Here is a 24413-nt window from a genome sequence, read left to right on the forward strand (position 1 = left end):
TGGTCTGATGTCCTTGGAAAGTCACAGGGCCTGGCTTTGCTGCTTTCCCAGCGCTCCCCTGCTCTTCCTCTCGCCGACCCCCTTCACCGAGCTTGTTCCTTCCATGGCCACACACCGTCCTTTGGGGGTGTGGGCTGTGTGCACCAGTGAGACAGGCGCGTGGCGTGGCAGAGCGGGCTCCTAGGGACCTGCTGGTTCTGGGGTGAAGGGGACCGTGGTGCACTTATTGCTCCTCTGTCCCCTCACCCAGGGAGCATGTCCTCTATGTGTGTTAGGGGACGCAAGCTTTAGGGAGACAGGATCACATCATCCTCTTTGGCCCTGTCTCTCCATCAGCAGACCTTTCCCAGCGACCCACAGAGCAGAGGGTGGGCCCAGCCTGCTAACTGAAATGCCCAGGTGCATCTCTTAATGTGGGCGTGTGCCAGTGCGTGCCCTCTGGCCCACGCGGGTGAGCCCCGAGTGTACAATTGTGTGTGTGTGTGCAAGGGCATGTATAGGCATCGGGCCCTGTGCTGTACCAAGGCCCCCCTCCCCCGTGGGGAACAGCTGCGGAAGGAGTAACCACTTGGTGGGACTGCACACGACTAAGACAGGCCTTCTCTGCCCCCAGCACCTGGCGTTGTGCCCCCAAGCAGGGCAGGCAGGTCACCCAGTGTATGGGCTCCTGAGAGAGCGGCCAGCTGCTCCCTTACCTGTCTCGGCGGGTCATCTCCTCTCTTAGTATTTTGTCCCATTTAATCCAGACCTGCTCCTTGTTCCCCTCTCAAGCAGGGTGGTTTCTCCCAGATCTCAGGGCGTTCAGACTTTTGTTCTAGAACAATGGACCTTTGTTCAAAGTAAATCATACCTGAGGGTTCCTGGTAGCACAGTTTGAAAAACAGTGATGTGGAGGACACCATCCCTTTTGGCATTTCCTGATAGAACTCCCTGGGTAGCTGCCCTGCCATTTGGAGCGAGGGGCCCAGGCACAGGGATCGGTGAGACTCAGGGCTGTTTTCCCTCGGGTGGCGGGGCGGGGGGGGATTGGAGTCGCAGCCTCAGCACTTCCTCCATCAGGCAGCCCACCCAGAGAGGAAGGCTTGAGGGGACAAAGTCGCCTCCACCGGGTCCACTTGGCCAGCTCTCTGGACACACCCAGGCAGCCTCTCCTGCCAGACTTGGAAGCCAGGACCCCGAGATTTGGGGAAAGTTTACTTATCAAGAATAGTCTAGGATTTCTAATATCCCAAGTCCAGTGTCCTCTTCCAGGGTTGGAAACAGCACCTTCAGGCCCAGGCAGGTTTAAATGTGGTAGAGCAGCACATAGTCTGTTCCACCTGAAGACCTTCAGTTTCACTTTGAAAAACAAAAACCCCATGCTGGTGAGATAAAATACTTCCAAGAGCTGCGTGTGGCCTGCACCCTGCAGCCAGCTTATCAAAGCCTTCAATTGAGAAGTCACAGAATTTTCGAGATTCTGGCATCCAAGCACTAACCCCGGTATTCTTGCACCTGATTTTCAAGAAACTCCTCTGGTAGACCACGCGCGCGCCGAACCTTAGTGCTGTGGGGATCTTGCCCTGTTAAATAGGATTGTGTGGGAACGGACTCCTGTCTGTACCCCCTGAAACAATCTCAGACCGTCAGTCAGATCAAAACAAAAAGCAAACAGAAGATTCCATCCCCACCCACTTTTCTCACTCCCCCAAAATGAACAAAAAGGTATGCAGCAGTATTGAGCAGGGGAACCCAGGCACCAGAGCCGGGCTCACTGCCCCGAGCCACAGACCACGGTCAGGGCTTCCGCAGGCCCCGGCTGGACCCCGCCAGGCTCGGTGCTGACCATTTCCTCCTGCCTCCCCAGCACTGCAGAGAGCGGCCCCGGTCTATGGTGGTCATTGAAGTGTTCACCCCCGTGGTCCAGAGAATCCTCAAGCATAACATGGTAAGTTCCCCCGACGCCCGGACCACAGAGCCAGGGGAGGGGCACAAGCTTCCAGTCTTTCACTTTTCCTAAGATTTTGGGATGGGGTTGGAGGCTGACGGCCAGGGACTGGGCTTGGGGTTCTGTTGCACCCTGTGGGTTTTCATGCACCCTGCCCGGCTTGGTTCTGGTTTTTGCTCTTAAGACAACAGGAGGAATCTTTCCACGGTAAGAATGACAAAAATAATGTGGCTGGGAGAGAAGAGATAGGTGTGTAGAGTCACAAATAATATCTGTAGAAACTCAGCCCTGGAGGAAGGGGAGGGAACTCCTCACTCCTTAAGAGGGGGCTACCCATAGGAGCGTCCATGGAAAGGGCAGAAAGAGGGCTGTACAGTGCAGAAACCTGACAGTCATGACCTCAGCCAGAGGTCAGGGTCACCGTCCACAGTGTTAAGTCACAGTGCGGCATGTACCCTTGGTGTGATGTGAGGAGGAGGGCCCTGGACCTCGCGGGTCTTCTCTCTCAAACCCACCCCCTCAGCCTAATCATAACAAAAACGTCAGACTAATCCCAGCTGAGGGACATTCTACAGAACACCTGATGGCCCTCAGAACTGCCAGGTCATCGAACACAAGGAGAGTCTGAGAAGCGGTCACAGCATAGAGGCCCTAGGAGACATGATGAGTAATTGCAGTGGAGTTTTCTGGATGGGATCCTGGGACAGAAAAAGGACATTAGGGGAAAATGGAGGAAATCCGCATAAAGTATGGACTTAAATTAGGTTAATTTTAAAAAACATAGGCACAGAATTTCATTATGCACTCAGTGGTCCGGGCTCTTGTAATCTGCTGGCCCTTTTGCATTCTGTCCTCAGTCCAGTGAGAGCAGCAAATGTCATTGTTTTCTCTGGGTTACACATGGGGAAACTGAGGCTGAGCAAAGTCCTCTAACTGGCCCCAGGGCCCCAGCTGGGAATAAGAACAACTAGCACCTACTCTCAGGTATTTACGGAGCACCTTTCAGAGCCGGATGCAGTGTGACGCTCCAGTGTGTTATGTCACGTGACCCCCAGGACAGCCCGTGACCTCCTTCTACAGATGAGGAAGCGGAAACCCAGGAAGGGCCGTGGGTCCTCCCGGGACCTGTGGGCAGCCGTGATTTCCGTAGGCTACTCAGGGCCCTGTGGGCAGGTGTGGTCTCTCACGAGTGGTGCTAGGGAGCCGGCAGTCTAAAGCAAGGGCTGGTGTTCCAACAGGCTCTGCTGAGCCAGCCACCAACCTGGACTGACGTTGCCTGGGTGGCGTGGAAGCATCTGTGTCATTGCATCACACGTTGGGCCACTGAATCGGTTGTGGGGTGACCGTGACTACTGCCCCCCCACCCTGTCGACAGGCAGCATGTGAAAACAGCTCTGAAAAGGGGTGACCTGCTCACAATTTTGTTTGTGAGGTAGCTTTCCTGTCTCCACACCAGATCCCCAAAGCATAGTACATAACCTACCCCCTTCCCCAGTCAGGAATGGAAAGTGTGACACATGTGCCACTCTCCCCCATCCCACACCCCGGCAGACATCATTAGCCGATTACAGCACTCCTCCTGCAGAGCCCAGAGTTAGCTTCAGAGTCTTTCTCTGCACAGCATTCCAAGCAGCCACTACCGGTTGTACCATGTTGGTACCCTACAGATTCTCTTTACCATTATCCCTGAGTGATCACACACCATAATTAAATTGTTGCTTATTTCTGAGATCCTCCTTAATTTGAGATAAATGTATTTCTTGTTTTCTGAACAAGAACTAACAAAGAAACTCCCCTGGGGGATGGGTGTGTGTGTGTGTGTGTGTGTGTGCTGCCTTAATTTAGGCTTTAATCATTGCAAGGGCACTCTGTGGCCTGGGCCAGCTGGGAGGAAAAGGTCCCTGATTGTTTACTTCCCCCCCCCCCCGTTTGTTTATTTATTTATTTATTTATTCATTCTTGGCTGCTTTGGGTCTTCATTGCTGCGCACGGGCTTTCTCTAGTTGTGGTGTGCGGGCTTCTCATTGCGGTGGCTTCTCTTGTTGCGGAGCACGAGCTCTAGGCGTGCGGGCTTCACTAAATGTGGTGTGCGGCCTCAGTAGTTGTGGCACACGGGCTTAGTTGCTCCGCGGCACGTGGGATCTTCCCGGATCAGGGCTGGAACCCGTGTCCCCTGCACTGGCAGGCAGATTCTTAACCACCGCGCCACCAGGGAAGTCCCCTGATTGTTAACTTTAAAGTCACTGTGGATGTAGTGTGAGGTGAGGGCCATGCCCTTTCAGAGTCCAGAGCAAAGGTTCTGGAGTTTCTTTTGCAAAGGACCTTCTCTCATCACAACACGTCAGTGACAGAGCCACATCCCCAGGGCACCCCTGGCCAGGGTCCATGCCTCCTCAGGTGCGTAAGCATTTTTGCGCATTCCATGGTAGTCAATAGGCTGTTTAGTAAGGGTTCTTTTAGGACATCTGACTTCAAAGGGGAAAATGTCAAATTTCAGGCAGCCTCCCAAGGCTTAACCATACAGCATCTCCCTTATACCTGGTTAGTTTTATGGGCCTGGAGTGTTGACTGTGTAATTTTCTGGATAAGAATCAGAACAGCTACAAGGCAGATCCAGAATTTATAGCATCTTTTGTGGCCTGGCAGAGACTGGGGACCCTCGGGCATGAATGCTTACTTCACTTTTAAAGAACTCCCCCGTATGGTCCCGGGGTCTGGGGATGCTGTAACACTTCACAATCCCACTTGCTCTTAAAGTCCACTAACTACACACTGAACTATGTCAAAGAGAACTGTAGAGAGGACAGGGTGGGGGAATTAGGCCCTCCTGCAGAAGAGACAAATGTGATTGTGGCTCACACCAGGCACGGGAAGCGCTGCGGGCCTTCGGTGTCACCGACTTCACACTCCCTAAACCTCAATTATCGGCCGGGACAGCATTTCGGAGCTGGTGTGGGTACCTGTCAGCACAGCCTGAGCCCTGACTTCCCCCCACGTGCAGTGTTTCTCAAGGACATGCTTGAATGTTTGGGAAATGGGGAAGGTCACACACCCCCGTGGTATTCTGGGATTTCAGAGCTTCCCCTACTCTCAGAGTGCATCTTTTGTCACTATATCCCGTGTCCCGTTTCAGGGATGAGCAAACTGAATCTAGGTTAAGAGTCTCGAAGAGTGTTACTCCTTGGGCCACAATAAAAACTAGATACAAATGGAAGCATCCCTTAAGTATGTTCCCCTGGAGATTCTAAACAGTTTGTTCAACTGCATCCCCAAGAATGATCACGGCTCCTGTGCCCACATGCCACTCATTGGTGTGTTCTTGTGGCAGAGGCGACAAGAAGATGTGGCTGTGGCCTCTAGTGGCCCGTGATCTGACCTCCTACTTTCCAAAGGCAACATAATTTGACTTTGCCAAAGAGGCAAAATGTCCCTCACCCACATGTTAAAAGGCCACCAGACCCATCTATAATGTTAATTTCCAGGGAAATGACCTTGACTATCCAGAAATCTAATAACAGAGGTAATGGCAGTTAGCAGGGCTTAGTTGAATCAGTTTTCATAGAATCATAAAACGTTAAGGGTGGAAGGGGCCTAGAGATCGTTTCTTCAACTCTCGTTCCACGGTGGAGACAGTGAGGCCCAGAGAGGGCCATGGCTGCACAAGGCCACACAGCTTTCCTGTTACCCTTTTCCTGGGGACTCAGGGACTCTGGGCAACTTCCTCAGTTTGAAAGCACAATCAAGCTTCCATCTTCTCTTCATGCAGGGGCCCCATCCTCTAGCCCAACGCTCTGTGTGTGCGTGTATGTACATATGTATTTGTGGTGTGTGTGTGCACGCACGTGCGTGTGTAGATCCTTCTGGGCTTTCTCGTGGCTTTTGCTGCCCTCCTTATGCAAAGGCATAACCCTAGTAGGCAGGATGGAAGCAGACGAGCCCCCATCGTCTTGAGGATACTAATTCAGCCTCTCACTCCAGGTTGAAGAAGCACCAGGCGCTCTAGAAACTCGCTCCTGTGAGCTGGCAGGAGGGCGTGGGCGGGCCGTGTTCTGATGTGGGCTTTCCCCAGGACCCGCAGGATCGGTTAGATCTACAAGGGAAGTCTCCACAGGCTTTATTTTAGATTAGAGTCTGATCCAGGTTGCTTTTTATTAAGTGGGTTCCCCCTGAGCAGGGGCAGGAGAAGAAACAGCGGAGTTTGGAGACCACCGGGCTTCCCTCTGATGTCTTACTGGTCAGCCTCATCACCACACCGTGACTTGCCCTCCTGGCCGTTCACAGCCCAGCACGCGGGTTCAGAAGTCCAGTGACGTGGGAAGGGACGCGGTCCTTTCCTGGCCCACGCCCTTCTCTCCTGCACCGCCTGTGCTGCTTCTCCTGACAAGTCCCCAAGCCGACAGCCACCTCGGATGTTGGCCTTTCCCCTCTTAGCTGAGAAAGCAGGGGGCCCAGAAACTCTCGGAGGACTGCACAAGAGGAGCCGGTCCTCGCTGGAGGCCAGCTGGGCATCTGCAGGCCCCCGTGCAGCCGCGCGGAAGGGAAACACACCAGCTGGGCTGTTCTCCGAGCATGTCTGGGTGGCACGCTGACCCACAGGGTGGGTGACAGGTGTCAGGGACCCTCCTGTGGCAGGCCATCTCCCATCTCCACGGGCAGCCATCGGGAGTTGTGAGGAGAGGGTGACAGGGCCGGTCCCTTCGAGTGAAAGATACTTGTGCTTTTAGGAAGAGATGGCTGGCATGTCCCCGTTGCCTTCCACCCCAATGTCTCGGGGCAGAGTGGGGTCCCACCACCCCTCTGGCCTCCTGCCTGCCTGTCTCCCCAGCTCCTGCCCTCTGCTCTCTCTGCAGGACTTTGGCAAGTGCCCGCGACTGAGGCTGTTTACTCAGGAGTACATCCTTGCCTTGAACGAGCTCAACGCGGGGATGGAGGTGGTGAAGAAGTTCATTCAGAGGTGGGTTCCTCAGCCGGGCCCCCTCCCCTTCCTGGCCTGCAAGCCAGCTTTCCTCTGCACCCAGAACCACTCACTCCATTGATGCCTGGAGAGGAGCTGCTGGCGTTCAGAGGCCCCAAGCGTCTCATCTTTTACGAGGGTCTCCTGCGTCCTCCTGACCCCATGTGGTCTGAGGCACTCGCTTGCTGTGTGACATTGAGCCAGTCGCTGTACCTCTCTGATCCTCTTTCCTCTGCTATCCACAGGGGTTGTCATGCAGTTAAATAAGGTGATATATGAGGAAGCCCCTAGCACAGTGCCTGATGCTCAGTAGGAACTCAGGAAATGGTTAAGAGTCCTAAATAATAAGAGGATTTCTGTGGATCCCGCCTGTGGGTGCTGGGTGTGTAGGGAACGATCTCCTGCTAGCCCAGGAGAGTCATCATTGGAGATTTGAACAGCCACCTCCCAGACTTGGCCTAGAGGAAGCCTGATATTCTGACTCTTACTTTTGGTGTTTGGGGCGGGGAGGGGGTGCTTTTGTTTTGATTTTTAAAATTTTTTTCTGTGCCTCAGTTTCCTCATCTGTAAGATGAGAACTATAGTACTTACTTCATCTAGGTAACATGAGGATTCTGTGAGCTTATACACATAAACACCGAGAACGGTGCCTAAGTGTGATGGGAACGTTAGTGGTCGTCATCACTACTCTTCTCATTTTTTAAGAAAATCGTGATAGCCTGTCGAAGCCAGGTTCCAAAAGATAGTCACCTGAAACTCATAAAGCATTTCCAAACCCAAGGAATGTGTCCTTCTGGGCACTTCCCTGGCAGTGCAGTGGTTAAGACTCTGCACTTCCACTGCAGGGGGCACGGGTTCCATCCCTAGTCGGAGAACTAAGATCCTGCATGCCACGCGGCACAGCCAAAGAAAAATAGATAAATTAAAAAAAAAAAAAAAAGTTGTCCTGCTGGAACCCTGGTGACCCCAGGGTCCCTTTAAAGCACCCAGTAATGGTTTATGAAATTGTTTCAGGTTAGGCCTCTTAGTCCCAACGGCCACACCGATTTTCCGGGAATGTTACAGGTATTATCCCCAGGCCCCAAGCAGCCCTGGGAGTAGGGATATTAGCCCCATTTTACAGATGAGAAAACTGAGGCACAGACATAGCTGTGACGCATAACAATGGCTGGCATTTATGGAGGACTTAGCAAATGTGTCCCAGACCTCATGCTAGGCCAGGATCAGGTTGACCATAATAACTTTTCTTTCAAAGCAGGCCACTTGGAAAAGAAAATGAGGTGAATGATTGTTACAGAACCGCTGGGCATGAATTACAGACACAGGACGTATGGCCACTGTCTGCTAACTCTTCCCATGAATTAGAAAATTAGATCCTCACGGTACCCACTGAGGAGGGGGCCGTTGTCCCCATTTTCTAGCTTAGGAAACAGTGCAGAGTTTAAGAAGCTTGCCAAGGCCACTCAGCTGGGCGTGAACACAGGCTCCCTGGATCTGGAGCCCACGGTCCAGAGCTTGGCTCTCTGCTGCCTGCACATGGCAGAGCCAGGACGCAAATCCCGGTGTTGCCAACCCCCCAGCAGAGGACTTGGGGTGACCCCCATCCCACCCCCCAGTGTGTGTCTGAAGGGCACCCCGCCTCCCCCTCCACCCTGCCATCACCTCACCTAGCCCTCTCCTCTTTTCTAGCATGCACGGCCCCACGGGGCACTGCCCCCACCCCCGGGTCCTGCCCAACCTGGTAGCTGTGTGCCTGGCCGCCATCTACTCCTGCTACGAAGAGTTCATCAACAGGTCAGTCCCCACCGCCTCGGGAGGGCCTGGGTGGGACACGCTTGCCCCAAGGACGGTGACCTGTACACACCTGGCCAGGCAGGGAGGTGGAGTGGCTTCCACTGGACCTGCCTCAAGTGCGTTTGCCAAATCCCCTGTGTTCACTGGTGCCAGGGCCCAGAACCCAGGGATGTGACTGGAAAAGCAAACACTGTGAATCAATACTGGCACTGCAAGGCCATCGTGTTGACTTGGCTTTAGGAACAAGTGTTTTATTCTGAAGATTTCTCACCAGCGGGCACATGTAACCGGAAGAAGACATGACGGAGCCACTGTCCTGGGTCCCCCAGGGTTTGGGTGCAAGCAGCTTATTAGGGAGGTAACCCCAGGAAGCAGTGGGAGGGAGCCTGGGAAGGGAGGACAGCCAGCAGACTCGATGTTCGTAAGCAGGTGACCACTGCAGGCACCTGTGCGTGTCCCAGTGGGACCTCCCGGGAGACTGTGGAATGTTCTCTCGGAGTCCCTCCCCTGAGGGATGATGACACCGGGGTAGTTACTTACCAGCTCCCATTCTTCCCGGATTGAGGTTGGCTCCTGGGATGCAGCGTGACGTGGATGCCATTGGTCATATAGAACTTTCTCTGGTGATCTCTGGGGTCATCAGAGAAGGTATGATGTGCAGGGCACAGATGGCATCTTCTGCAGCCGCCCTGTCCAGTTGTTCAGGTGGAGTACTGCACAACTCGGAGAGGACCAAAATGTGTCTAGGCACCGCTAGAGCTGGGAGCATCGCAGGAATGTATTTCAGTCCTTAAAGGAAAGGCAGTGGAGCATCACTGAAAACCTGTGCAAACAGGGCAACATGAAGATGTCATGCTGGTCATTCCCAGGTGCCTGTTCCATGCCCTACAGCATGTTATATTAAAAGCCAAAAAAAAGGAGGAGGCAGTAGAGAGTAAGGCACGGCCTGTACAGCCGTCCTCGGCATCCCTGTGTACATGGATGGTCACTTGCCCTTGGCCTCATACACTGCAGCTCTGGAGCTGATCCGCATGCATTTCAAGCCCCGGCCATCCCAGCAAGTAGGAAGAGCATCAGGGGTGTCACAGGCTCGCAGGCTCCTCTTCCTCCTGAAGCCTCCGCCTCACCCACCCTCCCGGGGCTCGCTCCGCGGACACCTGAGCTGGGACTTAGGTTTCGGGGCAGGAACAGGAAACAGCACCTGCCAGCGTTTTCCCTCTGCGTCTCCAAGGCTCTGCCTGGCTGCCCTCGAGCAGGGTTTCCCTGACTTGGGAGCAGGAAGCAGAATGGAATCTCTTTCCCAGTTCCCACCCTAGGAGAAGGACAGAGATGGAAAGAACCAGAATTAGGACCCGTGCACACTGTGCACAGCAACAGCCAGCCTCTGTCCTTCTCTCACCCTTTCAACACTTGTTTAGTGAGGGTCCCTGCTGTGCCAGGTGCTGAAGGTACAAAAGCAAACCCGCCGATGGGGCCCCTGCCCTCCCAGAGCGGATGGTGTGGCAGTGGGTGGAGGGGGTGGGAGGGAGAATGTGAGCGGTTTCATCAGGGCTGTGATGAAAGACGCCAGAGGCGTAATTAACGTGGTCCACGGCGAGGAGCCTCAGCCCTGGCTGCATGTCAGCGTCACCTGGGAAGGCTTGACAGAAGCTAAACACACAGAAAGCCTGGGACCCAGCTCTCATCGCTTCGGTGTGTTCATCATAAGGCATGCACAAGAAGGTTTACAGCAGCAGCATTTGTAATAGCCCCAAACTAGGGCCTGCCTCAACCCCAGCGTCCTTCAACCGTAGAACGGGTAAGTTGTGGTGTGTTCACACGAAGGCGCACTGCAGGACAGCAAGAATGGACAAACTAGTGCAACCAGCAAGCAGTGAACTAACCTTACAGACGCAATATGGAGGAAAAGAAGCCAGACCCGAAAGATGCACAGAGTGTGAATCTCGTCCCTTGAGTTTCAAGATCAGGCAAAACCAATCTCTGGTGATAGAGGCCAGAATAGTGGCAGCCTCGGGGCAGGGACTTAGGTGGAAAGGCGTGAGAGGAGCTTCTGGGCCCTTGGAAATGTTTCACATCTTGATCTTGGTCAGTGGTTCTCAGCTGGGGGCAGCTCTGACCCCCCGGGGATATCCGGCAACGTCCGGAGACATTCTGGGCTGCAGAAGGAGGGCTGCTGCCGGCATCCGGTGGTGGAAGTCAGGGATACTGCTGAACACGCTGCCACGCACAGAGCAGCCCGGAATCATCTGAACTGTCCGGCCACAGATGTCCGAAGTATCAGGAGGAGGAGCCCTGGTCTGGTGGCTGTTTATTACACAGGGGAATTTGTGATAGTCACAAAGCTCTGCACCTAAGATTTGTGGACGAGACCGGACTGATGTTACCCCCGGGGTGTGCTGGAGCCCAGGCACACTTGGAAGCACATCTCTTCCCAATTCCACAGTCGGGGATGGCATGTTGGTAGCTTGACTTCAATCATGGTGGGAGTATTTACACCAGGAAAATTGGCAAACACTACCAGTCAGGGCTCCTTTTTTTCTGGAGACTTTGTTGTTAGACATTTACCCGCATCCCACTGGTTATATCTTAAAGAAGAAGAAGAAAAAAAAAGGTGCCTGGGCCCCACCCACTGCAATTCTGATTTAAGTGGGATGCCCCTGACATCGGGTTCTTTCTTTTTTTTAACACCTTAGGCAAGTGGATTATGTGGCCAGAGTTGAGAACCCCTGCTCTAGGGGGAAGTGAGGAAGGGATTCTGCAGGGAGGTGATATTTAAATTGACACCTGCTGGCTGTCAGCAAGGCAAGAGGACAAGACGTTCCAGGCAGAGGGAACGGCATGTGCAAAGGCCCGGCAGTGCAGATGGAGCTGCCATTGGTCACACGTCCTACCCATGGTCCTTAAACACCTGCTTTAGAGTCCCCTGGAGTGCTGCTTGAAAATGCAGACTCCTGGACGCAGCGTTTCCGGGCCAGGCCCAGGAATCTGCATTCTTAAACTCCACAAGTGATCTGCTTCACGCTAAAGGCCACTGCAGGGAAGGAAGTGAAGGAAACTGAGTGTGCCCTGAGCAGAGAGAGGGGCAGAGGCAGAAGACGACGTTGGAGAGGAAGGCCAGGCCATGGAGAGACTTGTACCACTGAGCTTCTCCCACCTCCACCTCCCGTGCTGAGCTGCTCCTGGGGTCATGTCAGCGGGTCTGCGGCAGGGCCTGAGCCTCTGCTTGTCTCACAGACTCCCAGTAATGCCGCCGCTGCTGCTGGTTGGGGACCGTGCTTTGAGTGGCGGAGCTGTGCCTGTGTGTCAGTTGTGGAGGTTTTATTCTAAGGGCGTTGTAGTCGCCGATGGGTTTTAAGTAGAGAAGGGACTTGATGAGGTGTCCGTTTCCAGACTCCCCTCTGGCTGCCGCTGCAGAGGCCAAGCACGACCTTGGGGATCCCAGTAGGCGGCGGTTACTACTAGGTGCCCAGGGTGGAGGCCTGGGGAGGGCGAGGCGGGCCCTGCTGCCTCCCGCTCAGGCCTGCCCTGATTCCCTGCTCAAGACAGCCCAGCCCCCTCGCAGCCCACAGTAGCTGGGGATCCAAGTTCTGCCCTCACCTCCCCCAGGAAATCACCCTGAGGGATGCAAGACCTTCCCTAGGCTCAGGTCCATCCCACCCCCTCGGTCAGTCCCTGGAAGATAAAACCCCGTGCCGTCTACCGGGCCCATCTGCGGCGCTCTCAGTAGGTACGTGATGTACTTGCACACAAGAGAACAGACAACTTGACCCAGGTTAGCATAGCTCGCTGGAAAATCGCCCAATCTAAGCCAAGCAGCCTTGAAAATCCACTCCTAAATCCCAGCAAAGGCAAAGGGGATGGAGCTGAGTACTGGATAGCAAGTTTGCTCTGAGTAACTACGCCACATCCTCCACCGGACCACACACAATTTTCCATCGGGCATAGAATTCTCGGACTTTAGCTAAAGGGTTTTGTTTTTCCCCAGCAAAGCTCAAAGTGTATTTATCAAACATCCTTGGTGGGCTCAGCTCAGGCCTGGCTCGTGGCACGTGCTGGACAAATCCAGGCCCTCTGAGCACACTGGGTGTGAGTTCTGTGCTTGAGCCAGTCCTTGTGCACGGGGAGCACACGCGTCTCTTGGGAAGCACAGGCGCATGCGTGTGGCCCATTTCGGGAAGGACTGGACGAGCAGCTGTTTGTGATCATATCATCGTGCTCTGAGTCTCTTGGAGCCGTGGGCTCAACCGTGACCGCACACACAGGAAGCCCTAAACATGACTGGTGTCCGGACTCCACCCTAGAGATTCCGACCTACTGGGACATTAGGATGTTTAGAAGTGCCTCAAGGGACACTGGTGTCCAGCCAGGGGTGGAAGGTTCTGGCACAGGGGCAGGAAGGGTGAGAGCGGCGGGTGGAAGAAATCAGGGAAGACTTCGTGGGGGAGGAGGACCTGCATGGGATCATGCAGCGTCTTGGACATGCAGTCAGGGACCTGGTTTCAAATCCAAGTCCTCTCCACTTACGAGCCATGTCATCAGGGTAGTCATTTGACCTCTGGTAGCATCTTTCCTCACCTGTAACGTGAAGCTGGTAATACCTACCGTTCAGAGATATCTGAGAAAGTCTGTGTGGTCTGCGTGATAGCACTTAGCACCGTGCCAGCCCAGGGGCACCAACAAAGGAAGCCCGTTGCTGGAGTTACCTTTGTCCTGACGCGCGCCTCCCCGTAATGTTTGGAAGCACCCAGTGAGGAGGCGCTTTACCCAGACTCAAAGCTCTGACAAGTCCTGCTGTAAAGAGGCCCAGCATTTCCCAAACACATGTGACCTCAGTGATGCCATAGCGCCCTTTCCTCAGCTAACACCTGTTAACCCCCTGCACAAGCATCGTTCCTCTAGGTGGTGGAGATGCTGCAAGGGGCGGGATGGGGGGGTTAGCCGAGAGCGGTGGGGTGCTGCAGACAGGAGGGACGTGCAGACTCCACGGCACTAGCATCTGGGGTTTGGGATCCCTTTGAAGGGTGTTCCCAGGTGCGGGGCAGAAGCTGAGCTTTCTCACGCAGCAGGGATGGGGCCGCAGAGGTGGGGCCTGGGCCTTGCCCCGAGGATATTAGGGGGAAGGGGACAGTTAGACCACAGGAAGCAACTAGAAGTAAAATCGCTAGTAGGTCTCACAGGTGTGTCCGGAAGGTGGCCAGGGAAGGTATTTTGGTGGAGGTGAACGCCAGGGGCCTTATGGGTCTTGTGTAGAGGTTAACATCACTTATTCGTTCCACAAACGTGTCGACCACCTGCTATGTGCTGGGACTACAGCACGTGCCTCGATGACAGGCAGCCCGGTTTGGATGCCATCCCCACCTCTCCCTGTCTGGAGGCCTTGAGGGAGCCTGACTCCTCACTGTTGGGGAGGGATACAGTAGCACCAGCTCATCGCACCGCCGTGGGGTTCCGGGGACACTTAGCTGCGTGCAGCCTGGCGCTTGGAAGCAGCCACTAGATGGCAGCTCGCGGCTTCTGTGACCCGCCCCCAGGGCCCGCACTCACGCCCCTCTCCACCTCTCCCCCAGCCGCGACAATTCCCCCAGCCTAAAGGAGATCCGGAACGGCTGCCAGCAGCCCTGCGACCGGAAGCCCACCTTACCTCTGCGCCTTCTGCACCCCAGCCCAGACCTGGTGTCTCAGGAAGCCACGCTGTCCGAGGCGCGGCTCAAGTCGGTGGTCGTGGCCTCCAGCGAGATCCACGTGGAGGTGGAGCCCGCCAGCACTGCCAAGCCGGCGCTGACGGCCAGCGTGGGCAACGACAGCGAGCCCAACCTCATCGACTGCCTCATGGTCAGCCCCGCCTGCAGCACCATGAGCATCGAGCTGGGCCCCCAGGCCGACCGCACGCTCGGCTGCTACGTGGAGATCCTCAAGCTGCTGTGAGTGTCCCCCGGCCTGCCTGGTACCCTCGGGTTGGGGAGGGGGCTTGCCGCTGGCCGGAGGCGTGCAAGGGCGGGCGTGCTGAGTGTGGGCGCACAGGATGCAGATGTAGGGTGTGAGGGCACTTGTTCTGGGGTGCGTGCGTGCACGGCTGTGTGTGTACGCGTATGCTCGAGGATCTGGACACGTGTGTAGGGTACAGGCACAAGCATGACGTCTACACCTGTGTCTATGAGTTTGAGAACGTGTGAGTGCGTACGCCTGCCAGGATGTGCTTCAGCGCACGGGGCCCGAGTATGTCTGTGCGTGTGTGGACACCTCTGCGTGTTGTGTAGGGTGTGGGCTCGTTCTGAATCTGTAATTGTCCTTGTGTGAGTATAAATGGCCTTGGATGTATGAGGGCATAACAGCACATGGGTGATTGCCCGAGTTTCTGTGTGTTGTGTGTGTCTGTGTGTCTACATATAGGAGTTGGATGTGGGAGGGATGTGGATTTCTCTATAGGGGCAGTATGTGTGTTTCGAGTGCCTGTGAGTGTAAGTGCACAAGTGTAGGTGTGTCCGGGTGCTTGTGCTGCTTCTGTGCATGAGTGGCTCTGAGTGCAACACGTGGGTATGAGCATTTGTGCACAAGAGCTGGAGTGTGTGTGTATGCTCTCTGTGTGTGTGCAGATATGCCCATGAGCCAGTGTGTGGGTGTGTTTCTGTGTCACACGATGCATGCACGCTTCACGTGTGTGGTGTGTACTTGCCGTCAGGTTCCAGCAGCTGCCCCCATGCAGCCTCATCCGCTGGGCGGGGGAGGGAGCATGGCATGCGGATCAGGCTCCAGGCGCCTGGCTGGTGGGAGGAGTTCTAAGCAGGAGCCGGAGACCAGTCTGCTCTGAGTGGTGCTTCTGAGCTGGGTGCTTTGGACCGTGCCTGCCCCTCCCCGAGCCTCAGTTGTGTGACTCTAGAATGGAGGGGGTCTTAGTCTTTGACCCCCAAGGGTCTTTCCAGTTCCACTATTCACACCCCAGACCCGTCTCGGACTATGTGCGCCTGGTGCTGAGCCCCAGGCGGAGGGCCTTGCTGTCCACTCCCTTCCGCCCCGCGCTGAGCTCTGCAGTTCTGTGGACCAGCTGGGCCGGGAGAACCCAGCAGACGCCTCCCCCACTTGCTGCCACCAGCTCTGTCCTTCAGAACAGGACTTGGCACCACTTGCAGGGATGGGCATTGCCCGGTGCAGTTGGTGCTGGCACATGGGCTTTTCCGAGGGGTTGGGGGCACGACGGCATGGTCGCGTCTGACCGATGCCCGGTGCTTATCTAATGTCAGGGCACCAGGGCCCCTCGATCTGGGGGGGGCCTGCCTCCTGGGGCTCGTCAGTGTTGCTGGGGTCACACTGAGTCCCTGCGTCGTTGTTGCTCGTCTGCGGCGTTCGTTCTGCTCTCATGAACGGGGTGCTGCCCGGAGTGTGCTCGTGGTCCGGAGGGTGGAGGCTACCTGCCGGTTGCCTGGTGAATGAGAGCTGCCTAGGGGTGCCCCTGTTCACGCTCTAAAAGCGAGGCCTGTGGTGTCTGTGGAGGTGAGCACGTGTGTGCACACACAGGCGTACACGTTACGCAGTGGCTTCTCGTGATTGGAGGTGACTCTGGTTGCAGCATCCCCAAACTCTTCCTCTGCCCTTGCTTTGGCCCCGGAGAGGAGAAGGGGAGGCCTCCCTTGGTTCCGGCAGCCAAGGCCAGCTGAGGGCACGACCACGATTAGCGATATCCCCACCCAAAGCAGATTCAAACTTCTGCTCAGAGAGCATCTCCGAGAACACATCTCAGTCTCTTTAAGGCTGGAGGAGTCCCCGCTTTCTCCCAGGGTGGCGGCCAGCCCTCCGAGGGACCGGCCAGCCGCGGCCCACATCTCCTTCTCATCTGGCCGGGCCCGGCTCTCCTCCTGCGGCCCCTGACTCCGGCTGTTTTACGCAGACACCTGGAACTCCCAGACCTTCTGCCAGTTCGGGCCCTGACTCATACTTCTCATTAAGCACTAAGGATTTGAGTTTCATCATGCAGTTGACACACATTTTTTTTCCTTCTTCATAAACATGCTCATGAATGAGGACTCTGTTCTTCCTGATCTGCTTCCAGACCTCCTGCTTGCCCGCATTGCCCAGCTGCCAGGTCATGGGTGGGGGTCAGGGGGCCCGTCAGAGGCTGCCTGCTGGGCGCTGGGCGGCCTTCCTGACCACTGCTCAGGGCAGCACGTCCCGCCCCACCCGGAGATCTCCACGAAGCAGGGTTTGTACGTCCAGAAGCCTTTTTCACCTTGGGGGAGCGCAGAGCACGATGTGGGCCTGATCACTTCTTTCCCCAGCAGCTTTCCTTCTCTAACCCTGCTGCTTGCTTGACTCACTGGCCCACTGGAGGGCCTCACATGTGTCAAATCCGCAAAACCCCAGCAGCTCCAAGTGCTCCAAAGCATGATACGTTGGAAAAAGCACAGATTCAGAGCCAGACTGCCGGGTTCAGGGCCCAGGGGTGTCAGTGTTAGCTTGTGACCTTGCACTGGTTACCCACCCTCTCTGAGTCGAGCTGCCCCCAGCCATTAGAGGGCATGGCTTCGGGCCCCAGCACAGAGCAGGCATCTTGCAGGCATGGACACCGGGCAGATGGGAGTTACTACACTTTCTGACTACAACTATGTTTCCTCTATTTTAAGGTACCATTGGGAGTAAGACACATCATCGATTTAATAACAGCACTTTGAGAGGGGGAAAAAAAAAAACCCACGAATGTGGCATTCAGTGCAGACTCAGTTTGCAAGAAGCGTGCATCTGAGAATTGAGGAAATGCGGCCATAGGACTTAGTCTGCTGTGTAACTGCAGGCAGTGTTCTTGGCTTCTCTGGGCCTCAGTTTTCTCATCTCTAAAATGGGTGTCTTCCTCAGAGGGGCTATTGGGAGAATTTAGGACTTGGTGAGAGTGGACTGCTGTTATCAGTAGGACGGCTCCCCAGATGAGAGTAATGTGTAAAGAATGGAAGGACAGAGGCTCTAATGTGGAATTGAGGGGTCCTATCAGTGCATTGTGGGGGCCAAAGAAGCCATGCTTAGAGCCTGGGCCCAGCCTGGCAGACCGCGTCCACAGGAGCAGGCGGGCACCGCTCCATCCCGAGAGAGTGGACAGGGGCCCTGATTAGTTGTGTTCCCATCAGAGGGCCCTCAAATAGTTAGAATTTAACACCTTTGGAAAATAACGTAAACTGCAAAACGTTCCCTGGAGACTCAGAAAAGGAAAACTATTCCCAGCACAGGTCAAGGCTGACTCTGAGATCATCACCCTGTGAGGCCCAAGCTGGGTGGTACGATGGAAAGAATGTGGACTTTGGGAGCTGGACAGAGCAGGTTTGGTATATAGTTGTTCGGATTCCAGCTCTTAACCTCCTGGGCACGTGTGTGTGGTTCACACATTTGTTTACCCACTTATTTATGCATTCTTTCATCAAACACTTACAGCACACCTAGGTGGGCCAGGTTCTGTGCTAAATGCTGGGGACCCAACGCCCCCTGCTCTCATTCCCTCTGAATCTGAGTAGCACCAAGTTCTAAAAGCAGCGACATTGCCTGCCCGGTGGGGTGGAGCGTGGGAATCTCCCGGCACACGTGTGGCCACAGGCAAAGGGATGCCCTTCCGTCCAGGAAGAGAAAAGAGCCGCCATCATGAGGGAGAGATGGGAGATGGGCACATCCACTGTTTTCTGATCAGCTCGAATCTGGCTACTTGTTACTTTTGCAAACACATGGATTTTAAAAGAGGCCTCGATGGGCTGGAGGTCAGCTGGAAGACGCCTCACCCCTCGGGGCCTTTAGGGAAAATGCAGATGGACTTGGGGTTGTCCTCGTGACCGGGAAGCACGATAGTGACTAGAATGTAGAAGGCAGGCGCCGGGGACATCGCCCAGGACCGCCCTGCTCCGTGAAGGACTGGCACAGCCAGATAGCGCAGCTCTGCTGAGCGGAAACACCCGGAGTTCAGTGCAGGGAAGGGAGACTGTCTGGGGGCTTGGAGACCCTGGCGGACAAGGAGTGGCTGGAATAGCCTCCAACAGGTGGAGAGATGGAGGAGGAGGTTGCGGGCGACCGCGCGGCCAGGATGAAGCCCGTGAGTGTGGCTGGGGAGTCTGATGAGGCTCTGGGGTGGGGTGGACTGGAGCCCAGTCAGCATCTCTGCCCTCACGCGGGTCCTCAGGCCCCAGACACCACCGCTGCCAGCCGTTCCTCCAGGTCAGCTCACCGTCTGCCAGCCGCTGTCTTCCCAGTGGGACTCGGGGGCAGGAGCTGGGTGCCCGGGGGCGGGGGTGGAAGGACCACCTCACCTCCTTGGCTGAATGTCAGCCAGACTGGGGTCCAATCTTTCCCCGCGCCGTTCAACTGATCGTATGATTTCGGACAATGAGTCCGCCTCTCTGGGCCTCGGTTTCCCAGTTGTGAAATAAGGATAGTGACGCCTGTCAGTGCGTCCTGGCTCTCAGGGCTGCCTCGAGAATTCAGTGAATTCGTGTGTGCCACGCGTTCGCCACACCACCTGGCACCCTGCAGGCTTGCGGCAAGGACAGGTACCCCCATCCCCACGGTCAGCATCTCCGTGCTCGGGCTTCCGGCGAGGGTTTTAGATGAGGTCTGCAGAGCAGCAGAAATACACGTGTGTGTGTGTGTGTGTGTGTGTGTGCGCGCGTGTGTGTGTGTGTATAGTGTATGTATGCGTATAGATGTCCTGGGGCTTGTGGCCACTCTGTAGAACCCAGACACTCCCTAGAGCATTTGAGGCCAGTGGATCTGCCTACAGCCCTGGCAGGTCCCTGGTGGGATGACGAGGCAGAGAAGGGGGATTTGCCCAGATCCCCAGCTTCAGAGATAAAGGCCACTCATGTCTCACCTTGGATTTTAATCCCTGGGCTAGTTGCCTTTTGAGGGAGCAGATACTTGTGCGTGTGACGGCAGGAGCAAAGCAGAATGAGCTGTGTCCCTGACACACCCTCCTGGCGCCCTGGGCTGCATTAGGTGCCTCGCTCATGGTCTTCTAGAAAGGCCATGGACCTCCCCTTGGTCTCCCAGGCCTCGCTGTGCCCTAGCTCACCCCCAGGGGCCCCTTTGTGGACCCCACCAGCGCCCCACCCCAGGGAGCCACACACGGCATTCTCCAGGCTGTGGCCGTGACAGAGCCAGGGTTCAGGTTGGGCGCTGCGAGCACACAGCCGTCAGGGCCAGGCCTGCCCGTCCCAGACCCGTGTGCTGGGGGCTTCGGCTTCTCAGAGGCTTGCTTGGCCCCCCGTGCCCTCAGGCTGGTGTGTTCTCCCCATGCCATGCAGAAGATTCCGTGAAATCGGGGAAAGGGTCTGCTTGGAGGAAGCACCTTGTCCACGGGACAGCTCCGAGCTCTGGTCTAACAGCACCTGTCAAGCTGGGTTACAATTCTACCAAGTGTGCATTGTCTCTGCCGGGCCAAGGCGGCTGCCCCAAATCCTCGGAACCACTCTGCCCTCATTTCCCACGTCCACCCCTCACCGGCCCAGCTTGTCTCTGGTGTTACCTACGCGCACCACTGCCCCCCCCCTCGCCGGCCCCGCTCCCCTCCCAAGCAAGAGAAAGGAAGTCCTCAGCCATGTAGGCTCTAAACCGCTCGTGGAGAGCAGCCCGAGGCCAGAGGGCTGGATTTCTTGCTCACGGAGCCTCGTTCAAGTCCAGCTTCTCCCCTCCTGAGCTCTGTGATCTTCAGCAGGTGTCCTGACCTCTCTGGGCCTCCATTTCTCATCTGTAAATGGGGGTTATAGGATTAAATGTGTGCTGCTTGACACCTGAGGCCCATCAGAGGGCCTCAGGTTGCTTAAGGCACCTGTTTCACTCTCCCCTTCCTCCCTGAGCCCAGGAAGGCCTGGCTATCCTGTCCTTCCTGCAGGTGGGCTCGGGCCTCTTACAGCCCGGCCTGCAGCTCTCCCTACCACCCCAGGTCAGCCTGGCCTGCCAGCCCTGAGGCCAGCACTGCTCTCAGGATGCTCCTGACAGGCGCTCTGCTGGCCACGGGGATCCCACGCCCATCCCTTGGGCCTGGCCAGGCCCCGGGCTCCTAGCTTCCCAGTCTCTGCCCAACACACCCACCATGTACGCTAAAATGGTCAGACCGGATATTTGGAGTAAGTCCAGGAGCCAGCTGCAAACTTGGAGCTGGGCAGGGCCCAGGCCAGGAAGGAAGTCTGTCTGCCTCTGCCTCTTCCTTCACCCCTGCGTCCTCCCCCTGGTCCTGCGTGAGCTGCCATGACAGAGCCTTCAGGAGGCCGAGCTCCAGGCTGGGGAGACGCTTTCACCTAGACCCCTGCCCCAACCTCCCACTGAGCTTAGCACCTGGACCCGGTGACACAACCCTGTTCATTGATCACCTCCCCTCCCTCCGGAGTGAGCCATGGTCTGGGCTGTGTCTGGCCGGGAGCCCAGCAGATGCCTACACACCAGGCACGGCCACAGCTCCTCTGACACCCACTCTGATTATGGGTGATTTAAACACTCCGTAGAGATTCCTGTATTTAATGGCATTTCTACATTGAACATATTTTTTTAAAGCAAAAGAAAAATGAGTACGTGCCCCTTTTGAGAAAGGGAACGGGGCCTGCCTCTGCAGGTGGAAACAGGGGCCACGAGTATGTTGTTCGGTGGGTAGGAGCACAGACACGGGAGCCAGGCTCCTGGGGTCGAACCCCAGCTCTTACCGACTGTGTGGCCTCGGGCCAGTGCCTGTCTTCACCGAGACTCAGTTTTCTTGGCTGTAGAGTGGGGATGGCGGGCGCGTCCAGCTCACCAGGTCTCTGGGAGGAACACAGGGGCTGATCCATGTGTGTGCCTGGAAGAGCCCCTGGCTCGAGACAGGTGCTGTATACAGTGTTTGCTCCTATTACTTTGAGATTTTTCTGGAAACCATAAGTCAGTCAGTGACAGGTGGGAGGGAAAGAGGGAAGGGGTTTAGAGGGAAGACAAGCCAGCTGTAAAAATCAATGACCGCAGGTATGAGGTCGAAAGGGGTCTGTCTCCACGTCCTGATCTGGGCTCCCTGTGCCCATCCACCCGTGGGCAGCATAAAGCACACACCCAGCCTCGGGCACTGGAGTCCGAGGACCTGGCTGTGAATCCTTGCTCTGAGCGTCCCAGCTGCTTGAACTCAGGAGGCACGAGGGGCCTCGCTTTCTCACCTGTAGGGCAGGTGCGATAGTCTTGTCCTCAAGTGCCTGTTCTGAGGACTAAGTGAGCCGGGCTGTGCCCACTGCCTGGCCTGGTCAGTGCTTAGTAACCCTGAGCCGGCACCACCGTCAGAACTTATCTCAGGCCACAGGCTTTTCTGGGAATTCTTTTCGGTGTGTCCGGCGGCGGCGGCGGCGGCGTTTGCATCTTTCCTCGGAACACTCCAGGGTGTGAGCTGGATTCTGAAGGCTGCCACTTTATCATCACTTTATCTGGAGGAAGGAGGGGTGGGAGCAGTTCCTACACCAGGGTTATCTAAACTGTGCATTGTTGGTGAGGGCGAATTATTTGTTCTGGGGGGTGAGAAGATCTTCCTCTTTTTTGGAATAAAGTAGAGACAGACATACAGCATATTAACAGATATAGTGTACTTAGAGAGCAATTAAGGAAAATGTTGGAAAAGCTCCTTGGGGCGGCGGGGGGCAGAGGGGTCCAACTGAACGAAAAGAAGGTTGAAAAACAGCGAATTCTGGGACTTCCCTGGTGGTCCCGTGGTTAGGACTCCACGCTTCCACCACAGGGGGCACAGGTTCCATCCCTGGCTGGGGAACTAAGATCGCACAAGCCGCACGGTGGTGCCAACAAAACAAAACAAAACAAAACAAAAAACAGCGAATTCTATACATCAGGGAGCCCCGGGCCCACAGGACCACAAATCAGGTCTGGGGTCCGGGGCCGTCCTCTGCTTAGGCCAGGTTCCAGCACAGACCAAGGGGCTTAAACAACAGAAATGTATTTTCTCACAGTTCTGGAGGCTGGAACTGTGGAATCAAGGTGTGGGTAGTGTTGGTTTTGTCTGAGGCCCTCTCTGCTTGGCTTATAAGTGGTCATCCCTGTGTGTGTCTGTGTCCTAACCTCCACTTACGAGGACACCAGTCAGGTTGGATTAGGACCCACCCTAATGACCTCATTTTACCTCAGTCACCTCTTCCTGGGCTCAGGTCCTGGGGTTAGGACTTCAGCGTACGAATCTGAGGGGGATACGTTTCAGCCCATGACAGCCCTCCGTGCTCTGGAAGATAGAAGGAACGAGGGTCTGGGAACCTGGGTGTGGTGGCAAGGAGGAGGAATCCGGGGAGCTGGGTGACTAGCCCCTTCGGCGGCCACGGGGAAGTCTCCGGAGAGGCTTATCAGGCCTCGCGGCCACACTGCAGACACCAGCTGCTTGTCCCTCGGGGCCCCTGGGAGCCGAGGTCACCAGAGCAGAGTCGGTGCCACGTGGTGTCTGCCAGACTCTCGCCCCATCTTTGACCCTGTGTGATAACACACCATTAACCGCCCCTCGTCTAGACCAGCCCTGACCGTCGTCCCCTCTCGTTCCAGGTCTGACTATGATGACTGGAGACCGTCTCTGGCCAGCTTGCTTCAGCCCATTCCATTCCCCAAAGAGTAAGTCCCACACACGTCCCCAGCACCCTCCGGCCCTGAAAGGACAACCTCCGTCGGCCACCCCGGCCTTAGCAGGGGGACCGATCAGGTCACGGGACGCACCGGGGGACACCACAGACGACAGCGGGAGATGGAGATGGAGGTGTTGGTCCTCAGCTGTGGGACCCCGAGGAGGCTCACTCCCACCCCCGAAAATGGGGAAATCACGTGCTTGCATGGCTAGATGGCTTCACTGAGCTAAGAGTACAAAGCCCTCCGCACCAGCCCCCATGCGGTCACGTCAGCGGTGTTTACTGTGCGTCAGATGGGCGTAGGAAAACCTGCCTCTCCCGTCTCCCGAGGGCCAGAGTAAAAATCCAGACGTAATGCGTGTGGAATGGCTTTGTGTGCTGCACGGCCATATGCTGAAAGCTCCCTTAGTACCCCCATTACGATGATTAGCTCACGCCCCACAGTGAGCTGGGCCAGGAACGGACCCTTCCGTCTCTCCCGCCCTTATCCCAGTATTGAATTTATCACGGGAAAATAGGGAGAAAACTCTCTGGTGGATAATGGCCTGAGGAGAAGGCTTTGTCTAAATCACCAGGCCCTAAAATGCCTGCAGGCCTGTTTTGATAGCTGTGAAGAAGCCGGGCCCCAGGAGGCAGCCCCGGGCTCTCTCCGGAGGAGCTCTGTGTTTGTGAAATGCGGCTCTCCGAGGGGGCATTACATGCAGTAATTACCCCATTTGCCGGCCCAGCTGGTCCCTGGAGCCCCCAGGATTTGAGACTGGAGAACTCCGACTCCTGAGAGCAGTGGCATCATTGGCTGCAGCCGCTGTTCCCACGGCTGCGGGGATACACCTGCCGGTGGGCCCGTGAGGCGACTGGCCCTGAGAAGGGTCCCCGGTTGCCACTCGGATGAGTGGTGGTAATTAGCGCAGCCGCGCCTTAGTGGTGGCACACTTCACAAGCACACCTGGGTCCCTGGTGCCCACGCGCAGACGTGCTCACGTGCACCCCCCCAGAGCTCCGCTTCTGCTTACTCTGAAGCCTGGCGCTCATGACTAGGTGCTACCATCAGCCCCATTTTACATTAGAATTACCCTCCTTTTAGAGTAAGCAGGGGCCCGGGGAGCTCAGCCCGTTCCCGTCCCTCTGCTCCATGTCATGTCGAGTGGGGACACGA

The 24413-nt window shown here is 56.0% G+C and overlaps 1 protein-coding gene and 1 long non-coding RNA gene across 6 annotated transcripts in view; one reads left to right on the forward strand and one right to left on the reverse strand.

Annotated features, from left to right (window-relative positions):
- Window positions 1-24413, forward strand: part of CMIP (c-Maf inducing protein) — a 237487-nt gene that overhangs the window by 197751 nt on the left and 15323 nt on the right. For 4 of the 5 annotated variants that reach the window (XM_022583088.3, XM_089903337.1, XM_089903338.1 and 1 more), the window contains 5 exons: window positions 1847-1927; window positions 6778-6881; window positions 8571-8675; window positions 14243-14596; window positions 23181-23246. In XM_022583088.3, coding sequence (XP_022438796.1) covers window positions 1847-1927; window positions 6778-6881; window positions 8571-8675; window positions 14243-14596; window positions 23181-23246 — 710 coding nt within the window. The remainder of the gene's footprint in view (window positions 1-1846; window positions 1928-6777; window positions 6882-8570; window positions 8676-14242; window positions 14597-23180; window positions 23247-24413) is intronic. The other variant, XM_022583089.3, reaches the window with a different exon arrangement.
- LOC149744712 (uncharacterized) lies at window positions 19273-23187 on the reverse strand. Its single transcript, XR_016391045.1, has 2 exons — window positions 22774-23187; window positions 19273-22069 (listed from the first exon to the last, which is right to left on the reverse strand). It is a non-coding gene; the product is annotated as an uncharacterized LOC149744712 (long non-coding RNA).

This window comes from Delphinapterus leucas, chromosome 20 (genome assembly GCF_059928025.1).
Source record: "Delphinapterus leucas isolate spDelLeu-1000000601 "Yukka" chromosome 20, BTC_Dleu_Yukka2, whole genome shotgun sequence".
Classification (NCBI taxonomy): Eukaryota; Metazoa; Chordata; class Mammalia; order Artiodactyla; family Monodontidae; genus Delphinapterus; species Delphinapterus leucas.